Here is a 23124-nt window from a genome sequence, read left to right on the forward strand (position 1 = left end):
CAAGTGCTTTGTGCTGCTCCTTTAAACACCTGCTTTTCATCTATGTATAAAGGAGCAGCGCTTGGAGGGAGATGTGATTTTCATTGTATAGAAACTGCTTTCACTTCCTTTAGCATGGCACACCTTGCTTCAGCAAAGGAGCAACCAGAGCTCATTGAAGTCCTACCTTTACCCACACCTGAGGCTATGTATGGCACCAGGCATAGGGTAAGTGGACATGGTTTCCCCAAATGAGAAGGCCATGTTGGGCCAATGGACTGGAGCTTTCCCCCCAACCCCAATATAGATGTTGACCAACATGGAAGATAAAAAGTCCTGGGGATCCAAGCAGTGATCCCTAAGTGCTATTATCTGGAAGCAACCCTGGAGGGTAGGAGTGGAAACCCACAGATCATTCCAGGATGATTCAGTGGTCAATGGTCTCAAATGCTGCTGAGGGATTAAGGAGAATCAACAGCAAACCAATCCTACCACCTCTCTCCCAATAATGATAATCAAGCAGGGCAGGCAAGCCGGAAGCCATTCTCTTCCTCAGCCTTCTCCTCCTCTTCCTCCTCCTCTTCCTCCTCCTCCTCCTCCTCCACTTACCCCACCCCTTTGCCGAGTTGCCTGGTGCCTAAAGATATGTAATGAAAATGTCAGACAAACCTCCCTGGGATGAGCATTCCACTGTAGAAAAGGCCCATTCACATGTTGCCATCCTCTGGACGTCTGATGGAGGGGGCACATGAAGAAGGGACTCACAATCCATCTCATCCAAGTATGTCTGCAGTTGCTAGGCCAGTACACAGTCAATCAACCTGCCCCCCCAAATGAATAGTAGTAACTAGGTGGCAGTTGCCACCTAATGAGAGAGTGTTTTCATAAGGGAGGTGCACTATTGCTTCCTTCAGTGCAGTCGACCTCTCCCACTTCTGTAATGAGGTCTTAATCACTGGGCGAGGATCAGGAAGGCACATGGTCAGCCTGATTCCAGCAAGCGCCATGCTCATAGCATCGTTAGTGCTAAACAAGAGGTGTGTAAGAGATAGAGAGACAGTTACATTGGGGGGACAGATTTGTTGCCACAATCTCAGGGCATTCTCACCTTTGGACTTGCCATGAGTGCTGGTTTTACAACTTTCCCACTTTGCTCTTTGACATGGGAATCAACACAACCCTGTGTGACTAGCAATTGTAGGGTGTGACAACAGTACTCAGCAGTTACGCAGTGTGTTAAAGTGTTCCAAATAGTTCACAAAGTTATCCTTACAACAACCCTCTAGTGAAGGAGGTCAGTATTAATAGTTCTGTCCTGAAAATAGAGGTTTGAGCATGAGAGAATAGGAGCTTGCTGAATTAGAGCACTTGAACTTGTGGAGTGGCTGTAACTTGGCTTAAGCATAGGAATTTAAAATGTCACTGAAGCAAGGAAGTTTACTGCCATTTTCAAGTAGCACTTTATTAAAGGTAACACAGACTAAGAAAAAGCAGTATTTAAATTTTGACCTAAAAAGGAAAATGAACTTTCCATAAGTTGTATGTTTGAGCAAATTTCAACTTAGCATAAATTTCAACTTTCGGCAACATCACTGGAGGTGGAATTAGAAGCACTAGCTTCTAGAATTAATGAAGCAAAATGGATGGCATGGATCAGTGAATGAAGCATCTAATCCTTAGTTCCACCCCCTGATTAACCTTGGGAAAAAACACTCTGTTTTATATGAAGAATGTGAAATCAGAACAGGATCTGGCACAGTGTGTTACTGCAGAATACAGAGCAAGGAAGAATATTAACTGTTATTACACAGTTATTTATGGAAACTGGTGGCAAGGATGTCTGAGAATATAATCTTTAAAAGGAAGAAGGAAGAAGGAAGAAATAATGCAGATTTGTGTTTCAATCCAAATGCCATCCAGGTTGGAATATCTTTATTCTATGTCACTTTGAGTAAAGATTGTCTAACTTTATGGGGATGTTTTGAAGTAATAGATGATATTTTTTTAATATTTAGAATTTAACCATTTTCTTATTAAATTTAACCAGGACAACTGGCAGAAAATAATAGGAGTTATTTTATGCACATACATTTTTTAATTATTTGGTGGATTAATTGTTATTTAAATGAGCATATAAATGATACTTCACTTTCAGCTTAGTCCCACTTATTTAAGCGGGATACTAGCTGACATTTGAAATAGAAAATATGTGGGGGTTATCTTTAATATATGGTCTAATTTACTATGGGAGTACATCTTATGTAAATCATGATGAAAGAAATAGAAGTTGCTCAAGAGCAGTGTCGGCAGTATTGTAGTTCCTATTTTCAATTAGGCTTGTTCAGGGAAAGTTACAAGCAGATTGTGAGCTTGATTTTAACAAGCTTAATTTTCTGAAGGGACATGCTGAATCTTTACATTTTATTTCATATGGTTTTATATTGCAGTTTCATATTGATAAAGTTAATGTGGAGCCCAAAATGGAAATGAAATAATTTTGCTTTAGGCAGTAATTTTCTTGAAAAGAGAAGCACCAGGTCCAAAGAAAAGCTCTCCATTCTTTGTAAAACTGTTATTGTTATTTGGAAACTCAGATGAAAAAAAAATCACTAACATGGCCTGAACAAACTTAAGAGGTTGCAGTAGTGTTTAATTTGGTTTTAAGTTGCTGACCACTATGGAGTATGCTCAATCAACAGGTTGTGTGTGTGTGTGTGTGTGTGTGTGTGTGTGTGTTTAATTATCTGGATAAAGCCAAAGTAGACGTTACTATGCTGGGCTTAATTCTTCTCTCCCATGACCTCTGTGGATTGTTTGTTTCTGCAAAACAATGGTGTTCTGTCATTGTCTTAATTTTTGAATGTTTCACATATTCTCGTGGAATAACAGGTTACTCTCCAAAGTGAGAGAACTGAATGAAATCTGTTCACTATTAAACACTACATAGTGGAAATAATATTCAGCCCAATGAAAATAATGAAGCTATTCCAATATACCCTCAACTCAGTGCAGTTTATGATCTAATTAGTGTAAATGCAGATCAAGCTGTAGAGATAGATACCCTGTATCTGAATTAGTTGCTTCCCCTCAGATGCTCCTAGAATAATACTGCACCTTTGTTTTACTGTCTAAAATGTTTTCTCTTTCAAATTATCTACCTGTATTGCTAAAAAATTATACTGTGAACACCCAAGCATTGTGGGTAGTGGAAGACAGTATGAAGTTGTTTTTGTAAGTAGACTGTGGGCCAGAATGAAATGAACTGCAATCTATCTGCAAACCTGGTAGGGAGCCTTAGGTATAAGTACTCCCTCCTTCTTTCCACATCCAGGGTGATTTCCACTTGCCTTTCTATGTGCACTCATGCTAACAATGGTTAATACAAACTTGTCGTTTAGTCGTGTCCGACTCTTCGTGACCCCATGGACCATAGCACGCGAGGCACTCCTGTCTTCCACTGCCTCCTGCAGTTTGGTCAGACTCATATTGGTGGCTTCGAGAACATTGTCCAACCATCTCGTCCTCTGTCGTCCCCTTCTCCTAGTGCCCTCAATCTTGCCCAATATCAGGGTCTTTTCCAGGGAGTCTTCTCTTCTCATGAGGTGGCCAAAGTATTGGAGCCTCAGCTTCAGGATATTTCCTTCCAGTGAGCACTCAGGGCTGATTTCTTTAAGAATGGATAGGTTTGATCTTCTCACAGTCCATGGGACTCTCAAAAGTCTCCTCCAGCACCATAATTCAAAAGCATCAATTCTTCGGCAACCAGCCTTCTTTATGGTCCAGCTCTCACTTCCATACATCACTACTGGGAAAACCATAGCTTTAACTATACGGATCTTTGTCAGCAAGGTGATGTCTCTGCTTTTTAAGATGCTGTCTAGGTTTGTCATTGCTTTTCTCCCAAGAAGCAGGCGTCTTTTAATTTCGTGACTGCTGTCACCATCTGCAGTGATCAAGGAGCCCAAGAAAGTAAAATCTCTCACTGCCTCCATTTCTTCCCCTTCTATTTGCCAGGAGGTGATGGGACCAGTGGCCATGATCTTGGTTTTTTTGATGTTGAGCTTCAGACCATATTTTGTGCTCTCCTCTTTCACCCTCATTAAAAAGGTTCTTTAATTCCTCCTCACTTTCTGCCATCAAGGTTGTGTCATCTGCATATCTGAGGTTGTTGATATTTCTTCCGGCAATCTTAATTCCGGCTTGGGATTCATGAATTCTGCATATAAGTTAAATAAGCAAGGAGACAATATACAGCCTTGTCGTACTCCTTTCCCAATTTTGAACCAATCAGTTGTTCCATATCCAGTTCTAACTGTAGCTTCTTGTCCCACATAGAGATTTCTCAGGAGACAGATGAGGTGATCAGGCACTCCCATTTCTTTAAGAACTTGCCAGAGTTTGCTGTGGTCGACACAGTCAAAGGCTTTTGCATAGTTGATGAAGCAGAAGTAGACGTTTTTCTGGAACTCTCTAGCTTTCTCCATAATCAGGGGCGTAGCCAGGATCAAAACTAGGGGGGGGGCAAGCCATGGTCATTCAGGGGCGGGGCCAAAGCACAGGAGGGGAGGGGGCACGAAGTGGGAATGTGGGCGGGGCTACAGGGTCAGCGGGCCTGATGACATCGTGGCGGCAGCGGCAGCGGCAGCGGCCACCTTGTGCTTCTGGGGCTGGCAGCGTTGGCGGCTACCCTGCTTGGCTGGAGAGGACGGGAGAGTTGGGCAGGCGAGAGGGGGTGGCAGTGCGGGCGAGGGCGAGGCAAGGCATGGCCGCAGCCACAACGGCTCCGAGGCGTTGCTGCATATCAGCATAATATTTCAACCATGGTTCAAGCCCCACCTTAGGAAAAAATTCCTGCATTGCAGGGGGTTGGACTAGATGACCTAGATGCATTGCAGGGGGTTGGACTAATTGTCCCTTCTGACGACAATTCTATGATTCTATTGATATATTACCATAGCATATGCATCATTCTGCTTTCTTGAATTGTCCTACTCCTAGGCATAGCAGCCAACTCCTAGAGGCCTAGGTGCCCCCCCCCCCAATTACTGGTAAATACCGTATTTGAAAGAGTCATCCCCCCATGTTGATGGGCTTTCTATGTGGGGCTTATCTGCCCCCCCCCGTATTTTATTAAGGATGGAAGAGGGAGGGAAGGAAGGAAGAAATAGAGAGAGAGGGATAACTCATATTTGTGGGTGCCTCTGGGTGACGCTGTGATGCTGGAACTCTGCATGTACAGGAGCCTTGTAAGCAGCTTTCTCTCTGCTTGATTTACAGCAGGCACGTCCAACAGGTAGATTGTGATCTACCAGTAGATCACTGGATGTCTGTGGTAGATCACTGGTAGGTCACTGGCACCCCTAAAAAAAGCTCACCCAAAACTTTCCTCCTCCCTAAAAAAAGTTGAACTATGACCTGAAGCCCTATACAAAAAATGGGCCTCCCTCCCTCCTAAAAGAAGCTCAACAAGTTTGACCTAAACCCCCCAAAACAGGGCTTCCCTTCCTTAAAAAAACTCAACAGCTTTGACCTGAACCCCCCCAAAAGGGGGTAGATCACCCCCAGTTTTAAACTGTGAGTAGATCAGAGTCTCTTGGGAGGTGGCCACCCCTGATTTACAGTATACAGATGCAGGAGGAGGGGCAGACTGGAACACCACTGCTTTTTATAAACATCACTGTGTCTGTCAAAGCTACAGCCCCCCTTTCTTATTCACTTCCTTTTAGCCTTGCAGAGCCATCTTAGTCAAATTGAATCCTCTGAGTCTGCACCCTCATTAAATCGCCAATAGAACTCTTAATGCTCCTGAATGCTCATTAACAACTCCCACTTAAGAACAATAGGGTGAAATGGTCAGCTATCGAATCTTGCCTGGGGATATATGCTCCATTGTCTTAACTGCTTAACTACTGGTAGCCACTTTGCTTTATTTATTTGATGTGTTTTTGTTACAGCAGTGTCCCCCCCCCCCAGCAAGCGGAGACTTAGCTGCTCTTGCTAAAGCAAAGCCCTTTTCACTTCAGTTTTTGGAGGGGAAAAGTGCTGGTTATGGTCTGTAAAATACATTAATTTTTTGCTTCTAGGGGGGGCAGCTGCCCCTCCTGCCCCCTGCCTACGCCCATGTCCATAATCCAGCGCATGTTTGCTATTTGGTCTCTGGTTCCTCTGCCCCTTCGAAATCCAGCTTGCACTTCTGGGAGTTCTCGGTCCACATACTGCCTAAGCCTGCCTTGTAGAATTTTAAGCATAACCTTGCTAGCGTGTGAAATGAGCGCAATTGTGCGGTAGTTGGAGCATTCTTTGGCACTGCCCTTCTTTGGGATTGGGATGTAGACTAATGTTCTTCAATCCTCTGGCCATTGCTGAGTTTTCCAAACTTGCTGGCATATTGGGTGTAGCACCTTAACAGCATCTTTTAAAAATTTTAATAGTTCAGCTGGAATATCATCACTTCCACTGGCCTTGTTATTAGCAATGCTTTCTAAGGCCCATTTGACCTCACTCACTGCTTCTGTTAGGTCCTTACCACTTTTGTCCTTTATTGTGGTAATCTTTGTACGAAATGTTCCTTTCATATCTCCAATTTTCTTGAACAGATCTCTGCTTTCCCCCATTCTATTGTTTCCCTCTATTTCTTTGCATTGCTCGTTTAATAAGGCCCTCTTGTCTCTCCTTCCTATTTTTTGGAAATCTGCATTCAGTTTCCTGTATCTTTCACTATCTCCCTCGCATTTTGCTTGCCTCCTCTCCTCCGCTATTTGTAAGGCCTCATTGGACAGCCATTTTGCTTTCTTGCATTTCCTTTTCCTTGGGATGGTTTTCGTTGCTGCCTCCTATATAATGTTATGAGCCTCCATCCATAGTTCTTCAGGCACTCTGTCCACCAAATCTAAATCCTTAAACCTGTTCCTCACTTCTACTGTGTATTCATAAGGGATTTGATTTAGATTGTATCTTACTGGCCCAGTGGTTTTTCCTACTTTCTTCAGTTTAAGCTGGAATTTTGCTATAAGAAGCTGATGATCTGAGTTACAGTCAGCTCCAGGTCTTGTTTTTTTCTGACTGTATAGAGTTTCTCCATCTTTGGCTGCAGAGAATATAATCAATCTGATTTCGATGCTGCCCATTTGGTGATATCCATGTGTAGAGTCGTCTCTTGTGTTGTTGGACGAGAGTGTTTGTGATGACCAGCTTGTTCTCTTGACAGAACTCTATTAGCCTTTGCCCTGCTTCGTTTTGAACTGCAAGGCCAAACTTGCCAGTTGTTCCTTTTATCTCTTGATTACCTACTTTAGCATTCCAATCCCCTGTAATGAGAAGAACATCCTTCTTTGGTGTCATTTCTAGAAGGTGTTGTAAGTCTTCATAGAATTGGTCAATTTCACTTTCTTCAGCACCGGTGGTGCATAAACTTGGATTACTGTGATGTTAAAAGGTCTCCCTTGGATTCGTATCGAGATCATTCTGTCATTTTTGAGATTGCATCCCAGTACAGCTTTTGCCACTCTTTTGTTGACTATGAGGGCCACTCCATTTCTTCTACGGGATTCTTGTCCACAGTAGTGGATATGATAGTCATCATAACTGAATTCACCCATTCCCTTCCATTTTAGTTCACTGATGCCCAGGATGTCAATATTTATTCTTGTCATCTCATTTTTGACCACATCCAGCTTACCTTTTTCCATGGTTCTTACATTCTAGGTTCCTATGCAATATTTTTCTTTACAGCATCGGACTTTCCTTTCGCTTCCATGCATATCCGCAACTGAGGTACCTTTCGGCTTTGGCCCAGCCGCTTCATCAGCTCTGAATGTGCTTGTACTTGTCCTCCACTCTTCCTCAGTAGCATGTTGTACACCTTCCGACCTGAGGGGCTCATCTTCCAGCGTCATAACATTTATATGCCTGTTGTCTTTGTCCATGGAGTTTTCTTGGTAGGGATACTGGAGTGGCTTGCCAGTTCCTTCTCCAGGTGGATCACTTTTAGTCAAAACTCTCCACTTTGACCTGTCCATCTTGGGTGGCCCTGCATGGCATAGCTCATAGCTTCTCTGAGTTATTCAAGCCCCTTCGCCACGACAAGGCATTGATCCATGAAGGGGAATACGAACTAGGTTCCCTCATAATCATGGTTTGCATTTCAGAACCATAGCTTCATTTTTTATGTTTATAAATCATGTTTTGTGTTAACCATGCCTTGAATCGATTCATATGTAATACAGAAACATGTTAAATGCTAGATTGGTAGCTCCTGTTTTCCAGAGAGAGAATTTATAATTTATAGCTACCTTGAGTGTCCATGTTCTACTCTTAACTTGTATATTTCTGAACCCAGACATAATCTCAGAGTTCATACATTTTCTGACTACTTCATGATAATAGGCCACCATCATTTTATTATTTTCCCCAGTGACACCAACACCACATTAAATATTCAGGTGCAGTATCTAGGTTTCTATAAATGTGTACTGTCAGTGGTACAGATTTCTTTGGATCCATCTTCCCCCCTCAGATTTGGTTAGACTGGTATGAAAGCCAGTTCCTAAGTTTCCTACTGTAGGAGTAGGAACACTGTTGAAATTAATGGTCCTGTTCACGCACAACACTAAACCAAAGCAAGCTTAAAGCTTGTGCTTTGTCAGGATCAAGACAAATCAGGAGCTGGGTTATGGGCATAATGCTAAGCCAAGCCATGGATCTGGGAGTCAATCAGCTAGGCTCCCAGGGGATGGGGCTTCTGGAGTAGACCTGAGAGAAGACGACTTTGGAAGTCAGTTCTACCCCAAAAGCATATAAAGGGCCAGCTTACTCACACCTCCACCACAGTCTTCAGGTGAGCTTCTCACCCACCTTATAATGCTAATTACTGTAATTTTGGCATTTCCTTTTGTCACAATTTTCCTTCACCAGAATAAGCATCAGGATGGATCCTTAGAAGAGGGGGCAGAGATTTTGGAGGATGACGATTTCTGGCTGTAAGCCTAGCTCAGGGACTGATTATCTATGGTGCCCACTACCAGCAACCAGGGGAGGTTCTCCATAAGTGGTTTACACCATTGGCAACTTCAGCAGTGGTGCACTACAGCTAATGAGAGACAACCCATCAACCAGCAGACAGGCTGGTTGATCACATGGATGCATGCCCAATACATGGCCTAGTTTTATGCAACCTAAAATTGTGTGTGTACTTATTTATTTATTTATTGCTTGCACACCACATGGCTGTACTGACAGTACATAGGTCCGTAACCATTTTTCTTGATTAACCTTGGGAATAATTTAATAGGTTTTTTTTCTACTCGTACAGGCTCATTAATACAAGGTTTCCAATTCCATGTATTGATAGATTAGATACAAATATTTAAAGTAATTTATATATAAATGAATTCCTAGCTAGATGCTTAATATTGTTATTGCAGTTGATGGACTTTAATTTTTTATGATAGAATTCTTATCAATATTTAATGTGACTAATTTTGAAACCACAGGAGAAGAAGGAGTTGCTACATGGAGGAAATTAAACTGATGGATAATGGGCATTTTGTTTAACAATGTGCTGTTAGTCATATGCTTCCTATGGCTCCTGCTAGCTTAGAACACATTAATATAATTGCTGCCACTGGTAGGAATCAGACACTTTTTTTGAAAAATCTGAAGGTTTTTGAAAATTCGAAGGTTATTTTAGTGGCTTTCTAGACTTAAGTTGGTGGGCATGTTAAGCAACAGACAATTGTAATGAACACTGTAGTACTGAATACCCTCCAGCACCTTCCATCACAATTAATACTTCCCCTCTTTGGACTTGTTCAGCACAACCCAGTTTGTGACATATTCATCTAGTTTGCATAACACAGTGAGCTCTCAAAGAGAAGCATTGTCTTAGTGTGTCATTTGAAGCCGGGATTGTGATTACATAGTCTCCAACTGCCCCGAAAATGCTGAGACAGTCACAAAACCCCTCAAGCCATCACAGTTTCTCACTGTGTCATGCAGAGTCCCAAATTATGCAAGTGGGGAAAGGGAGCGGGGAGAAGGAGGAGGCAGTCTGGCCCCACACAGTGGCACAGCAGGACCTGAGGGGTGGGGAGAGGGCAAGGTGTCAGATTGCTGCTGCTGCTGTGCTCCTCAGCTCCGCCAGCCAGTAGCGCTCAATGCATCCAACAACGGTGATGGATGGTGGCAGCAGGAACCTGGATCACACAGGTGCACAGGGTCCTTTGGAAGTCATAGCCACTGACTGTAGAAACTACATTGCTGGTGTGGTGCCTTGTAAACGTCCGGTGTGGGTGCATCCTCTGACACTGAAGGCAAACTGATGGAAGCGTCATGGTTTTACCACATATCTTCTAAGGCTCCTGCATATAACCAAGACATTTGCCTGTATGGTATTGCTACATACTCCTCTTGGTAATAGCCATTGGGGCAGCTCAAGCAGCGCTTCACTTTCCCCATATTCCATCAGCAGTGCACGTATATAGGGGGTGGGGTGATGACACCGTTTTAGAATAGAATGTCCCTATTTTACTAGAGGAATGTGCTAAAAACGGCGTCTTTGTGCGATGAACTACTACTCCTGTGTAGACATATATACATACCATTGCAGCTGTATTGTCTACTGGTCTGCAAGGCAAAATTTTAGAATTATATGTCACTTACTGTATTAGTTTGGAAATCAAAAACAGGAAAATCAGAATATGAATGCCATTCTTCACAGTAGTTACTACTAAAAGTCAAAGCAGATCTAGAATTCCATACCATTTTCCTCCTTGTGCTTTGTAACCAAAAGGTGCGCAAATTAGCTTCCAGTTTGCCCAGAACAAAGGTTAAGCAATAAGGTGCTTCTCAACTCTCTTCCCTCTCAGCATTTTTTTTCAGGTCAAAATAATTATCCCAAGCCACTTTTTCTCCCATGGGGAAAAGATTCTGAATACCAATATCTATTCCACCATGTATTAAAGAACAACAGAAAAGGGTTAAGAAATAAGCCATTACCCATGCGGCTTTTCTTTGCTCAGACTGACAACTGAGGCAGCTATTAATTGGGGGGGGGCATGGAAGAAAATCACACAGAACTGCATGTATGTTTGGCCATATAAATTGGATACTCTTCCCATTAAAGTCCTTGCATAAAATGGCTGCTGTAATTTTCAATCTGAAATTGTTGAACTATTATAGTTGAAATGTTTTATATTTAAGATTTTGCTTAAAGCTGGATCTGCTTTAAAAATATATATTAAATATTTATACTGATTTTTAGAAAGTATATAATTGTTGTTTGAAGTTGTTTGATTTGTTGGCTGATTACCTCATACTACAAGCCAAGTTATAAGATCAATTATCCTCTGGTTTTGGTTGCAAAAATCACTAAGTGTGATTGGGAAAAGGAGAAGAGTGGGAAACATGATTTAAATCAATAAACATCTTGATGATCTTCAGTTACAATGAACAGGCAGCCTATTAAGTTACAGATGAGAATTGATTCTAGAGATGATGCTCTTGTACTTGCAAACACTTCCATGTAAGCACTAGCTCTTTTTATAAAACTTATCTCGGTGTATAACTTCTGGATTTCTTTTCTGGCTATTTTAAAGATTTAATGTAGTATAACAAAACTAAGGACCTATTATAGTTTAACATGGTTTGAGGTAATGTTTTGACAATAGATATGCATTACAGATTGTAGATTTAGAAAACAATCCTTTTAAGCTCCTGTGAGCTATGTGTAGTAGATAATCACCCCAAACTTCTAAAGCTTGGATCCCCATTCAAATAGTATCTTACTATCTTTCCACCTACCTCCTCTAACCGCCAGCTATCCATCCAACTGCTGGCCTGACCACACTTGTAGTGCAATTGTGGTACATCAATGCAGAAGATGGGAATAGTGCTAAAGCTTCCATCCCTGCAGGAATCAGGTGACACATGGAGCCAACTAGGCAGGGCCGTCTTAAGCCCATCCAGCACCCTGGTGCTAGGTACCTCCAGCGCCCCCCTCCAGAGCCTCTCCAAGGGCCTGGGAGTGCCAAGCGGACCGCGGCAGCAGCGGGAGGCCACCTCTGAGGACTCCGCGCTGCGCCTCCTTCTCGTTTTCCCAGTGCTGGGTTCCGCTCAGTCAAGCTTCGCCACCAGCGCACGCACCGTGGGACCAGCAAGAGCTGCTTGGGCGCTGTGCGTGCGCTGGTGACGAAGCTCCACTGAGTGGAACCCAGTGCTGGGGAAACGAGAAGGAGGCGCAGCGCGGAGTCCTCGGAGAAGGAGAGAGATGCGGCGCAGCCTCTCAGCTAGTGGAGCGCAGTCCTGGCCAGATTGCCGGAACCCTGCGCTCACTTGGCGCCCTTCCAGTGCCCTCCAGCGCCCGGCGCCGTGGTTCTCCACGCCACTAGCCTCTATGGCTAGGACGGGCCTGCAACTAGGTATCAGTCTGGCCCAGTAAATTTTATTCTTGACTGCTTTCTCAGTCTGAACAGAACAATTCATTGCTCTGGGGCAGTCCAGGCAGTCTTTCTGCTTTTCTGCTGCCTGCCATCTTTTTATGAACATCTTTGACCAGTAGAAATAGTGTTTGCTTCTGGGCCCCCACTCCTGACAGAAAGTATGTGAAGAAGCATGGCTGGCTGGTAATAGCATTTTTTCCAGGTGAGGGATAATAAATGATTATCAGTGATAATTTATCACTCCCATTTTGGGAATTTGGGTGGCGATAAGGGAATGATAAATGGGACCTTCCCAACTGCTATCCATGTTAGATGCTTGACTTCAGCTTCTCCTACCTGAACAGGGAATTTTGCTGTCTGATAATTTGTAAATCCCTTAAATGATGGGCAGATTGAAAGCATAATGCACCCCCTTGCTGACGACAGAAAAAAGATGGATCCCTTTTCTTTTCCTTAAGTAAATATTTCAGAAGCAGAGGAACCACAATGTCTTTGATAATAATAAAGTTAGCTACATGAATTTTCAACTGTAGTAAATAATTAAGTTACCTTTATGTGAGTGGACTAATATTTTGTATAATTGCTGTAATTCTTATGCTGTCCATTCTAGTCAGACTCATGGAAAAAGATTAGTAAATTAGAAAGTCTATGTTAGGAAATAAACAAGTTTCACCCATATTTGACTGGTTTGCACACAATTCAGTGTGTGGTTACCAGCAGCAAGGCCTTCTTTGTGGTTGCACTAGCATTATGGAACTCTGTCTCTACAGCGATTAGACAGGTGCCTACTATTCTGCGCTTTGGGTGTTTATTGAAATCCTTTGTTTTTACCCAGCTGACTGTTCACAACCATGACTTCAGATTGTGGTTTGTTGACTGTAAACATACCATAATTAAGTTACTAGACAGGATTCAGATGAACAAAGCATAATTTAATAAGCCATGGTTTAGTGTTGTGGGCAAACCAAACCATTAACTCATCTGTGTCTATGACACTGGTATTATTGCTCAGCAGCTATTATTCGGGCTTCCCTGCAGGATAATTAAACATATATATACCTTTAGGAAATTTGTAAATATTTGAGATTTACAACTAGTTTTATAGATAGTATTAAGTTTTCTTTTTTCAATTTTTTTAATCAATGGACTTCACAAATTTGGCTTACTGGGACCACATGAATGTGCAGGTTCCTGAAGAGGAACTCACTGCTGCTTTGCTTGTCCCTGGTCTTTTTTATTTCTCCACCACCCTGAGTTAAGCTTTGGTTTAACATGTTGTCTGAACCCAAATTTGTGGTTAAGCTCTTTTCTCACTAACCATGAGCTGTATCCACAAACAAACTTTTGTTTTTTTCTTTCCACTGACCATCCTCATTGCCTTCCTCTCAACTCATTCCAATTTATTTATGTCCTTGTTAAGGTGCAACAACTGAAAATGAATACAATATTTCAGATGAAGTTTTGACTAGTGCTGAATAAAGTGTAACTATTACAGTACTTCTTTTGACTTGGAAAATATGGTTCTATTAAATGCAGCCTAAAATCACATTAGCCTGTTTTTGCAGCTGTATCACTTTGCTGACTCATGTTCAGCTTGTAAATCAACTACAGTCCTGAGATCTGTGTACTTCTGCCTAGTCAGGTATTCCCCATTCAACCAATTATTTGTGTTCAGTAATCTTCAGATGATTGCCTTCTGTGCTAGCTAAAAATAAGTTTCTGATTTAAACTGGAGAGGACACTAAATCCATCATCTGCAAAGGTGTGTGTGTGTGAGGTGTATGTGTAAGGTGTGGGGGCTCTGATTTTTGTTAGGGCTTCGGAGGATAGTTTTTAGTTACTGTTCTCTGAGGGGCATTTTTTTGTCAGGATTGTGAAAATGGAGGAGAGCATTAAGGTCCTTTCCTCATGTGACAGGATCCTTATTAAATTGGGGGCCCTCAGGCTTTCTATTAGTGGAAAAAGAAAATACAACTGCAAGTGATGCATTTAGTATCACACCTAGTTTAGTCCTATGTGTACAAATACAGGATTTTATTCACGATACATGTCTTTTTAAAGCAGTTTTCTTAAATAATAATAATAATAATAATAATAATATAATAATAATAATAATAATTTTATTATTTATATTTATACCCCGCCTGTCTGGCTGGGTTTCAAGTTGTCTTTCCCCTTTTAGTAGATCATCACCCTTAGTGCCTTGTATCTTTGAAGCCAAATTATTCTTCATTTTTCTTTGTTGCATATTTGAACTGCAAATTTTAAGGTCCTTGCTCTAAATCCTCTTTGTGTGAATTCTGCATAACTTTCAGTCCACATAACCACAATCCTGTCCACAATTAAGCACTGAAGACTGTTGAGTTGTCGCCAGTGTATTCAAGCTTTCCCTGTAGCATTAAAGTTAGAGCAGAACATTGTTTAGGCGTGAGGATAGAACTTACAGGGAACTGAAAATCTCTCCTTTCTTACCTCTGACCTCAATCACAGGATTTTTAGAATTGAATTAAATCAAGGTTTAATGTCCCATAAATCACACTTTAGAGTAGCATTCTGTATTTCTGAGAAGTTTAGGGCATGGTGGTGAAATGTTTAGTACTTTCCTACATTTTAAAAGCAACCTTATTCTCCAAGTGTGAATCCTTATGCAGCTGAAAGGGTACCACCCATGGAGAAGAGGAAGGTATCAGCAGGTTTGAGAGAGCCAGGAAGTTGATAGAAGTGAAAATATATTCGGGGGTAGGGATCCAAAAGGGCCCAATGCAGTAGAGATGCAGTGATGGGGTGGGTGGGAATGGTGGGTGGTGGAAAGGAGTATTACTCAGACTGGAAGTGGAAACAGGTGCACTGCTTACTACATTTTGTTACAGGTCTCACATGTACCTTAACAGCCAAATCTCCTAGAATGCAGGGTTGTAGCCCTGTTGAACACTGCAGAAAATGTGTTGGATCTTTTGTAGAGGGAAGTGACCTTTGACACATACAAGAACATTTGACGTTTTTGTTGTCAAAGTGCTAGGCCTAAAAATGTCTTCTGCTCCTTCCTATTTCCCCCCTCTTTGTTCCAGCTCCCTCCACGTTTCTCCCCATCCCTTACTTAGAGCATGTTGCATCCATACAAAGAGGTGAAGGAGAAGAGGAACGGAACATGAAAGAATGCATTGAATTATGTCACTGTCTTAATAAAATATTATTTACATAGCTTTTAAATATTGTTTTAGATTAAAAACAGTTTTATAATTTAGCATATGAATGCTGATGTTCAGTTTAACAAAATTTAATTCTAGGATTATTTTGTACTCTTTCTTAACAGTCTATCATTTTTTGGCAGGTATGTCAACATTTTGAAAACATTTTGGCAGCATAGTGGGATATAGCATAGCATTACATTATTTAGATGTATTGTTATAGTTAAGGGGTTTAGATATCTGCACTTTTTTAAAAAACCCTAAATTCTACTACTGCTGAACTAAAATGTGGCTTTTGGAAAGATTCATTGCACATTTTATGGCCTAATTTTTGTTGCAGCACCTGAAATATGTTTTTAACCAAAATTTGAAATATGTATGTCTTCTGAACTGAAGCAGGTAATTTCACTTACATGGGGTGGGAGTGTAAAGTAGAATAAGACTTGTACAAAGTAAAGAGAGTCCCATGCATGAGCCCACTTGCCCTACCACCATGGCACTTTTATTATAATTTAAATAAATTAAATTTGCAAAAGCTGTCTACCTATTTTCAGGTTTGCTTTGGCAACCATGAAAGCTATAAACTTGCTGTTTATTCTAATGTAACTGTTGATAAACTAAAGTTTCTGTAAATCTGTCAGATGTTAGAAGCCATATTTTATACAGCACATTCTCAACCAAGCAGATTTCTAAACCCCTCATTGTACCGGTAGTTGTTTATATGTATTACTGTATTATATTATTGCTGTTAGGGGAAAAAAGTTTGAACATGTCTTTAAAAAAGTTTCTTCTAAGCCTTATTTTCTAGTTCAGTATTAACAAAGTTGATATACGTCTCAGCTGAAGGGCAGACTAATACTAATCTATCCACACTGCTTCTGGGGGTTAGGGTTCAGTGGAGATATTCCTCTGCTGTCTCTGTAGGTGATGGGGCTTGGCCACAGCAAAGGCCCCTGATTCACCTGCTAAAATTGTGGCAGAACATTTTGAGGACAGAGTAGGGCTGGACCTTATCCAGGAGAGGAATCTAATATGCTGTGCCAGCCTGGTGCTGGTGCAGCAAAATAGGTCATAGCTGCCAAGTTTTCCCTTTTCTCACGAGGAAGCCTATTCAGCATAAGGGGAAATCCCTTTAAAAAGGGGATAACTTGGCAGCTATGAAATAGGTAGAGAAACTGTCCCACACCTTCTAGTGGGGCTGCGTATGTGGCAGAAAATCCAGTGTTCCGCCCTAATACAGCTGCATTGCTGTATTGGTTTGTCACTAATATAAATAAAATAAATAAGCATTGTGCTAACCAATTGTATCACGAACCTATATTGGTAGCAGCCTGTTTGATTCTACTTTCTACATCCCAGCAAATTCAGTGGAGATAATTTCCAATTTAATGATTTAAGAGCACAGCCAAATATCCTGATCCTAAGCACATACACCTAGACATAAGCCCTTTTGAAATAAATGGAAAATTTACAATGTTCTATGATATCAGCCCTAAGTTGTCGCCCCCCCCAACCGTTCATAATGTTTCTAAAATTCTCATACATGTTTGTGATGTTTGGAATGTAAAGTGATGTTAGAAACACCAAATCTTTCACATTGACATGCCATGTATCTAGATAACGTGCAAGCACCCTCTCACTCACTGTCTTCCACACTTTATATGCTTCATTCTTTTGGAATTTCTGCTTTTTTTCTAGAAAATACGGTAGTGAGCCAAAACCTCTGAAGGCAGGATGATACACAAATGCAAAGTCTATTATATCTGTCTGTCCTTTCTTTCACTTTTCCGTTACTGCACTATCTTGTCTGTCTGATCCTCACAGGAGACATGGATTACAACTGGGACCATACGTCTTGGCATAGCAGTGAGGCATCCCCAATGTCTTTGGTGAGACATGTGGAGCCTTACCATTCAGTTTCCTTTACCATTTCATGTTTCCTTTGTTTTATTTACATCTCTGCATGTTTTCTTTTTTGTATCCTTTTTATCCCACACCTGTAGGGGACAGTCAAAGGGGAAAAAGAAAAACTAGTGAGCAGGCAGTTTTGTCGGACTCTAACACCTTATCTGAAAGACAAAAGAAAATGGTGTATTTTGGTGGCCACTCTTTGGAAGAGGACTTGGAATGGTCTGAGCCTCAGATTAAAGACTCTGGGGTAGACACCTGTAGTAGCACGACTCTAAATGAGGAGCATAGCCATAGTGAAAAGGTACTGGCTTTGTGGTGCCTGCATTTTAATCTGCTCATTTGGTCTTTGTTTGCTATCTGTCACTCATTAAACCAGATCAGTAATAAAAAGGCAGGTCTAATCTAACATTTCTTCAGGTGCAGAAAAGAAAAACAAAACCACAAACACTGGATTGCTATATTGTTTCTACATCTTGAAGCATAAGGAGAAAACATTATTCAGGCACTAAAAATAAACATCACTTTTATGGTCACACAATAGTATTTGTTGATCATCATCTTAAACCAGAAAAGTGATTTTAAAAAAATGAGATCTCATCTGGATTGGCATGTTTCATTACTGCTAAATGCTCCTGGGGCTGAAATTAAATTAATAGTTTAATTCCCAGGTTGGAAACAATGGGCGGGGACAAAATTACAGAAGTTTACACAGAAAAGTTGTTTTTCTTTTTTCCCTTTCAATGCCATGTTTGTTCATTTGTTTTGTTGCCATGTCGTTTTTGTGCATCATGGGGTAGTATTTGTCCTTGCCATCTGCTTTGTGTTTTTGGTTGTTGTTTTCACTTTTTATTTGAGGATTTTTAGTGTTATTAAATTTAATGAGGGATAATTTTTGTGCATGCTGATTTCTGCATGTGTGAGGGCATGAAACTAATGCACAGCTGTGAAAAATTGCTATGATTACACAAACCAAAGGTGCCAAAATATATATTTTAACTTACCATACACCATAAAGCAAAGAGTGTGTGGTAAATGCAGTATTTAATAATGAAATTACTGTGCATTTCTTAAACTTAAATTGATACTAGACTGTGAACAAATTCTTGTAAAATTATGATGGGAATTATTTCAGGTAAGGATGCCTAGATTCAGGCTGTTAAATACAGTATAACAAAAAATAAATAAAATAAATGTAATGAAACACTTTTGGATTATCTCAGTTGAATTAAATTTTAATTCAATCTCTTTAATTAAGCTTTAATCCATAATCCATAATGTAGTTTAAATATCCTATTTTGAATAGATACAAAAGGATTGTGACATCTAGAACAGTAATAACATGATGATTAATCCATAATGATCTGCCTAAATTGATAAATTGCTTTAGAGTAGAGCTATGGTAAAGACACATTTGTAATTAAATTATTTAAAATGTTTAACTGGATGACCTAATAGGTTGATATCAGTTCTAATTCTTTACATATAAATATAAAGCCAGTAGTGGTGTAATCATAGCCATTTCACAATGCTTAAAACTGGCAATTGGGAATGAAGTTGATACTGAGACTTTTTCAGAGACTGAATTCTATTGATTTCCCTCTCTGTTAACTATATTACTGTAGCATCCTGTAACCTGGCAACCATCCAAAGATGGAGACCGTTTAATAGGTCGGATTTTGTTAAACAAGCGACTAAAAGATGGAAGTGTGCCTAGAGATTCTGGAGCAATGCTTGGATTGAAGGTTGGTAATTAAGCTTTTAAATATATTTATCAGTTGAATCCTAGTGGTTAAACATATAGTTCTGATGCAAGAAACCTACATTATACAGACGTGTTACCTTTTCATACATTACTAAAATCTTGGGCAACATCAATTTCAATGAAATTGGGTTGCATGACTATGGTATCTGGTATTATTAACAATAGTTCAGTCAATAGCTTGTTGTGTGCAATATGCGAAGCAATTTGAGGGCAAAATCACTTGGATCTATATCAAACTTGATGCCAGAATTTGTGCATATCTATTGGAGGTCCATATCTTATTATAGCTTGTGGGATCAGATTCAGTTGCTGCTGCTTGAGAACATGGACAGGACACTTGCAGCAGTGAGGCTAACTACAGTATGTGCCCTCTTGATCCCTACTCATCATGGCTGGCAAAATCAAGTAGGAGGGGATAGATATAACACCTCACTCTTTTTGTGGACAGGCGGAGACCCCCCCCCCCAGCCCCAGGCAACTCCCTAGTGGAATAATGACTCATGACAACGTGTTCTGGGATTAAAATTGGCCACTACTTTATTAAAGATTCAGATGTAGGGAGACCTTGGCTTAGGTATTGGGCATTTATCCCTCCCAGTCCCCAGCCGGGGATCTGGGGAATAGCAGGGTTATCCAAAATGTGTGGGGATTGGGAGACCACTGACAACCTATCGGCGTCTGGCCAATGACTCCCCTCAAAACAACCCCTTTAACAGGGAACCCTGGGATCACTGCCGTAGGGGGTGCGTGGGTTACTGCTTCATGGCCCCCCCCCCCATTTAGGGAAGATAGACTAAAGGATTCTGCCCAAGGTCTGAAACTGCCACCTGAGACCGCAAAATCACGGTCTCGCTGCCAAGACTACCTACACCTGAAAAGGCCCTTCACAGTCTGACAGCCATTCCAAAAGGCCATGCCTAACGTTGCCCAACCATTGCTCGTTACCCATAGTTGTGAGATGCACTCCGTCGGGCCTGAAGAGTTCCTTCCTACTCTTTAAGGCAGTTATGCCCACTGTCTTTCAAGAGTCAGGGTGCAGCCTTTCCTGGGTGATCAAGAGTGTAGGAGCCAGTCAGTTGCAGGCAGGTGCCTGGAGGAAATTGGTCTGGTTTCAGACTCAGTTTTAGCACCAAAACAGCCTTTTGATTACCTTTATTAGGAGAAAGAAGGTGGGCTGTAACCTGTTGGTTCTCCTTGATCTTTAGTGACATTCTATACAATTGACCATAGTGTGCTTCTAGAAGAACTTAGAGGGTTGTGAGTTGGGGCAGTTGGAATTATTTCTTGAAATTATTAGCAGTGAATATATTTGATTGTTTTAATATGTTTTCAGATTTTTAAAATGCTTTTAATTTTTTTAAAAAGTGTTTTGCTTTGCAGGGCTCATTTGAGAGGAAGAGTGGGATACAAATTGAGTGAATGAATAATTGCTGTGTACCCTCCCCGCCCCCCCTTTCTTCCAAACAGGTTGTAGGAGGAAAAATGACTGAATCAGGTCGGCTATGTGCATTTATCACCAAAGTAAAAAAAGGAAGTTTAGCTGATACAGTGGGACACCTTAGGCCAGGTATGAGAGGAACATTCAGCTGAATTATGTAACTGGGCAATGTCAATAATGATTGTTTTTTGGTGCATTGTGTGATTTAAATGCAGTGATTTACTTCTGTGCTGTTGAGAACACTGTTAATCTCTCCATCTATTCTAATTCTTATATTTTATTTGAGAGTTAAAAGTTGTGGTTATATTTTAAACATTTTTAAAAAATCAAACCTTATATTCCTTTGAAAGAGCTGAGATTATCCATTCTTTGAGTTATTCTGCTTTTGTGGCATAGCTTACTTACATTTTTTATTATGTTAATTTATACAAATTTCTATTCTGTTGCTTTCTTCCCCCCAGGGATGCCCTTTTATTTATTTATTTAATTTCATAAAAATTTACATACTGCTTGATTGTTATAAAAACCCCTCATAGTGGTTTACAAAAGATATAGCAATAAAATCAAGAAAACATTACAACTCCACTTTAACAACCCTTTTTTATTACAAAAGTTAAAATACTACAACAGATTGAAAATACCTCATATATAGACCATGCAAATCATATGCCAGGGATTCCCGTTCTTTTGTTAGGGGGACCCAATTACAGTTTTTCCTTTGTTTGAAGATAGCATACATACTGTTTATAGTTCTCAGCCTATAGTGGAGCTCGCTTAAACTATGCTCCCAACTTGATGGTCTCACCCACAGGTACAGGAATGTTACATCTCCATTTAACATGCAGGTGGCTTATTATCTTAGTGTATTCATTTTTGAAAAATCTAGAAACTGATGCCTTCAAATTCAGTTGGGTTATTCTGTAGAGGATAAGAGAAGGTGAACAATATGAAGGGAACCAATGGAGCAGCTGTTCTGTTTTGAGGCTATTCTGTTAATTTACATCAGTAGGAAAACTGTTTCTTCACAGACATTTTCTGTAGAATAATATATTCTCTTGGAAGGAATTCTTATTTGGGTTGAATTATATTCCTGTATTATTAGTTAATGTTAGGGTTGATACATAACTTTAAAAAACCTTTTCTAGATTAAAAAGAGTCAAGTGTGAGCAATTCAGCAAGAATGCAACCTACTGGCAAGTTTTCCTTCTGAAACAAACTCTTATGGCTACCATTGCAGGTGATGAAGTGTTAGAATGGAATGGAAGGCTTTTACAAGGAGCCACCTTTGAAGAAGTGTACAACATCATTCTAGAATCCAAACCAGAGCCACAAGTGGAACTTGTAGTTTCAAGGCCAATTGGGTAAGTACAGGTTCCCTTCATGAATTGTTTAGAATATACACAAGCATTACAAAAGTAGGCTCCAAACTGAATTTCACAGCTTTGTTTCTGTACATATGAATGTTCCATAACGAATCAGCTTCTTTAATCTCAGCTTGCCTCTTCCTCCTTGCTTTGGTACCTTTCTTGATTACTGCAGTCTGTTCTATGGGGGGCTATTCTTGAAGTGCTTGGAAATATCAATTAGTTCAAAAGTTATCTGCCAGATTTATTTAACTAGAATTTATTATATATTGCCAATATTGAAAGATCTGCATTAGTTTTCTATTTATTTCTGGGCAGAGTTTTAAAGTGCTGCTTTTGACTGAGATTAAAGCCCTTCATATTCCACATGAACATGACTTCTGATTAACAAAATCTTCTAAGGCCATATTTCTCCATCTTTGGAGGCTACACAGATTGTTTTTGGAGAGAGGGCCTCTGTGACGGTTCAGTTTTGGAATCTGGTATCCAGAGAAGTCTGGTCTGATGACATTATCATAATCATTCTGGTAACATGCTAAGTCTGTCCTGTTTACCCATACTTTTAATGAACATCAATGGCTTTTAATCTCCATGTGACTCTCAGCATTTATTCTGAATGGCGGTTCTAGTTTTGTATTACAGTGGTACCTCTACTTACAAATAACTCTACTTACGAATGGAGCTCCGTCCGCCATCTTGGATGCGGTTTAGATAGGATTTTTTCCACTTACGAATTTTTAGATAGGGTTGCTTCGACTTACGATTTTTTTCTCCCAATGCATTCCTATGGGATTCGACTTACAATTTTTTTCGACTTACGAATGTGCGTTCGGAACGCATTAAATTCGTAAGTAGAGGTACCACTGTATTAGTTTTAGAGTATCTAATTGTTTAATTTTTTAGTCACTCTGAGGATATTTTAATAATATAAAAATGAACTATACATTTTAAAGAGGGACCCAGGCGGCGCTGTGGGTTAAACCACAGAGTCTAGGGCTTGCTGATCAGAAGGTCGGTGGTTCGAATCCCTGCAATGGGGTGAGCT

General features: G+C 40.5%; 1 protein-coding gene across 50 annotated transcripts in view; it reads left to right on the plus strand.

Annotated features, from left to right (window-relative positions):
- The window catches only part of RIMS2 (regulating synaptic membrane exocytosis 2), a 360961-nt gene that overhangs the window by 155052 nt on the left and 182785 nt on the right, over window positions 1–23124 (plus strand). For 45 of the 50 annotated variants that reach the window (XM_088675809.1, XM_060277671.2, XM_088675768.1 and 42 more), the window contains 4 exons: window positions 17608–17816; window positions 19138–19257; window positions 20745–20844; window positions 21953–22076. In XM_088675809.1, the coding sequence (XP_088531935.1) occupies window positions 17608–17816; window positions 19138–19257; window positions 20745–20844; window positions 21953–22076 (553 nt within the window). Of the gene's footprint in view, window positions 1–17428; window positions 17494–17607; window positions 17817–19137; window positions 19258–20744; window positions 20845–21952; window positions 22077–23124 lie in introns of all 50 variants that reach the window. The other 5 variants (XM_088675810.1, XM_088675811.1, XM_088675812.1 and 2 more) reach the window with 1 other exon arrangement.

The sequence above is a fragment of the Zootoca vivipara genome, chromosome 8 (genome assembly GCF_965207765.1).
Source record: "Zootoca vivipara chromosome 8, rZooViv2.hap1.1, whole genome shotgun sequence".
Taxonomy (NCBI): Eukaryota; Metazoa; Chordata; class Lepidosauria; order Squamata; family Lacertidae; genus Zootoca; species Zootoca vivipara.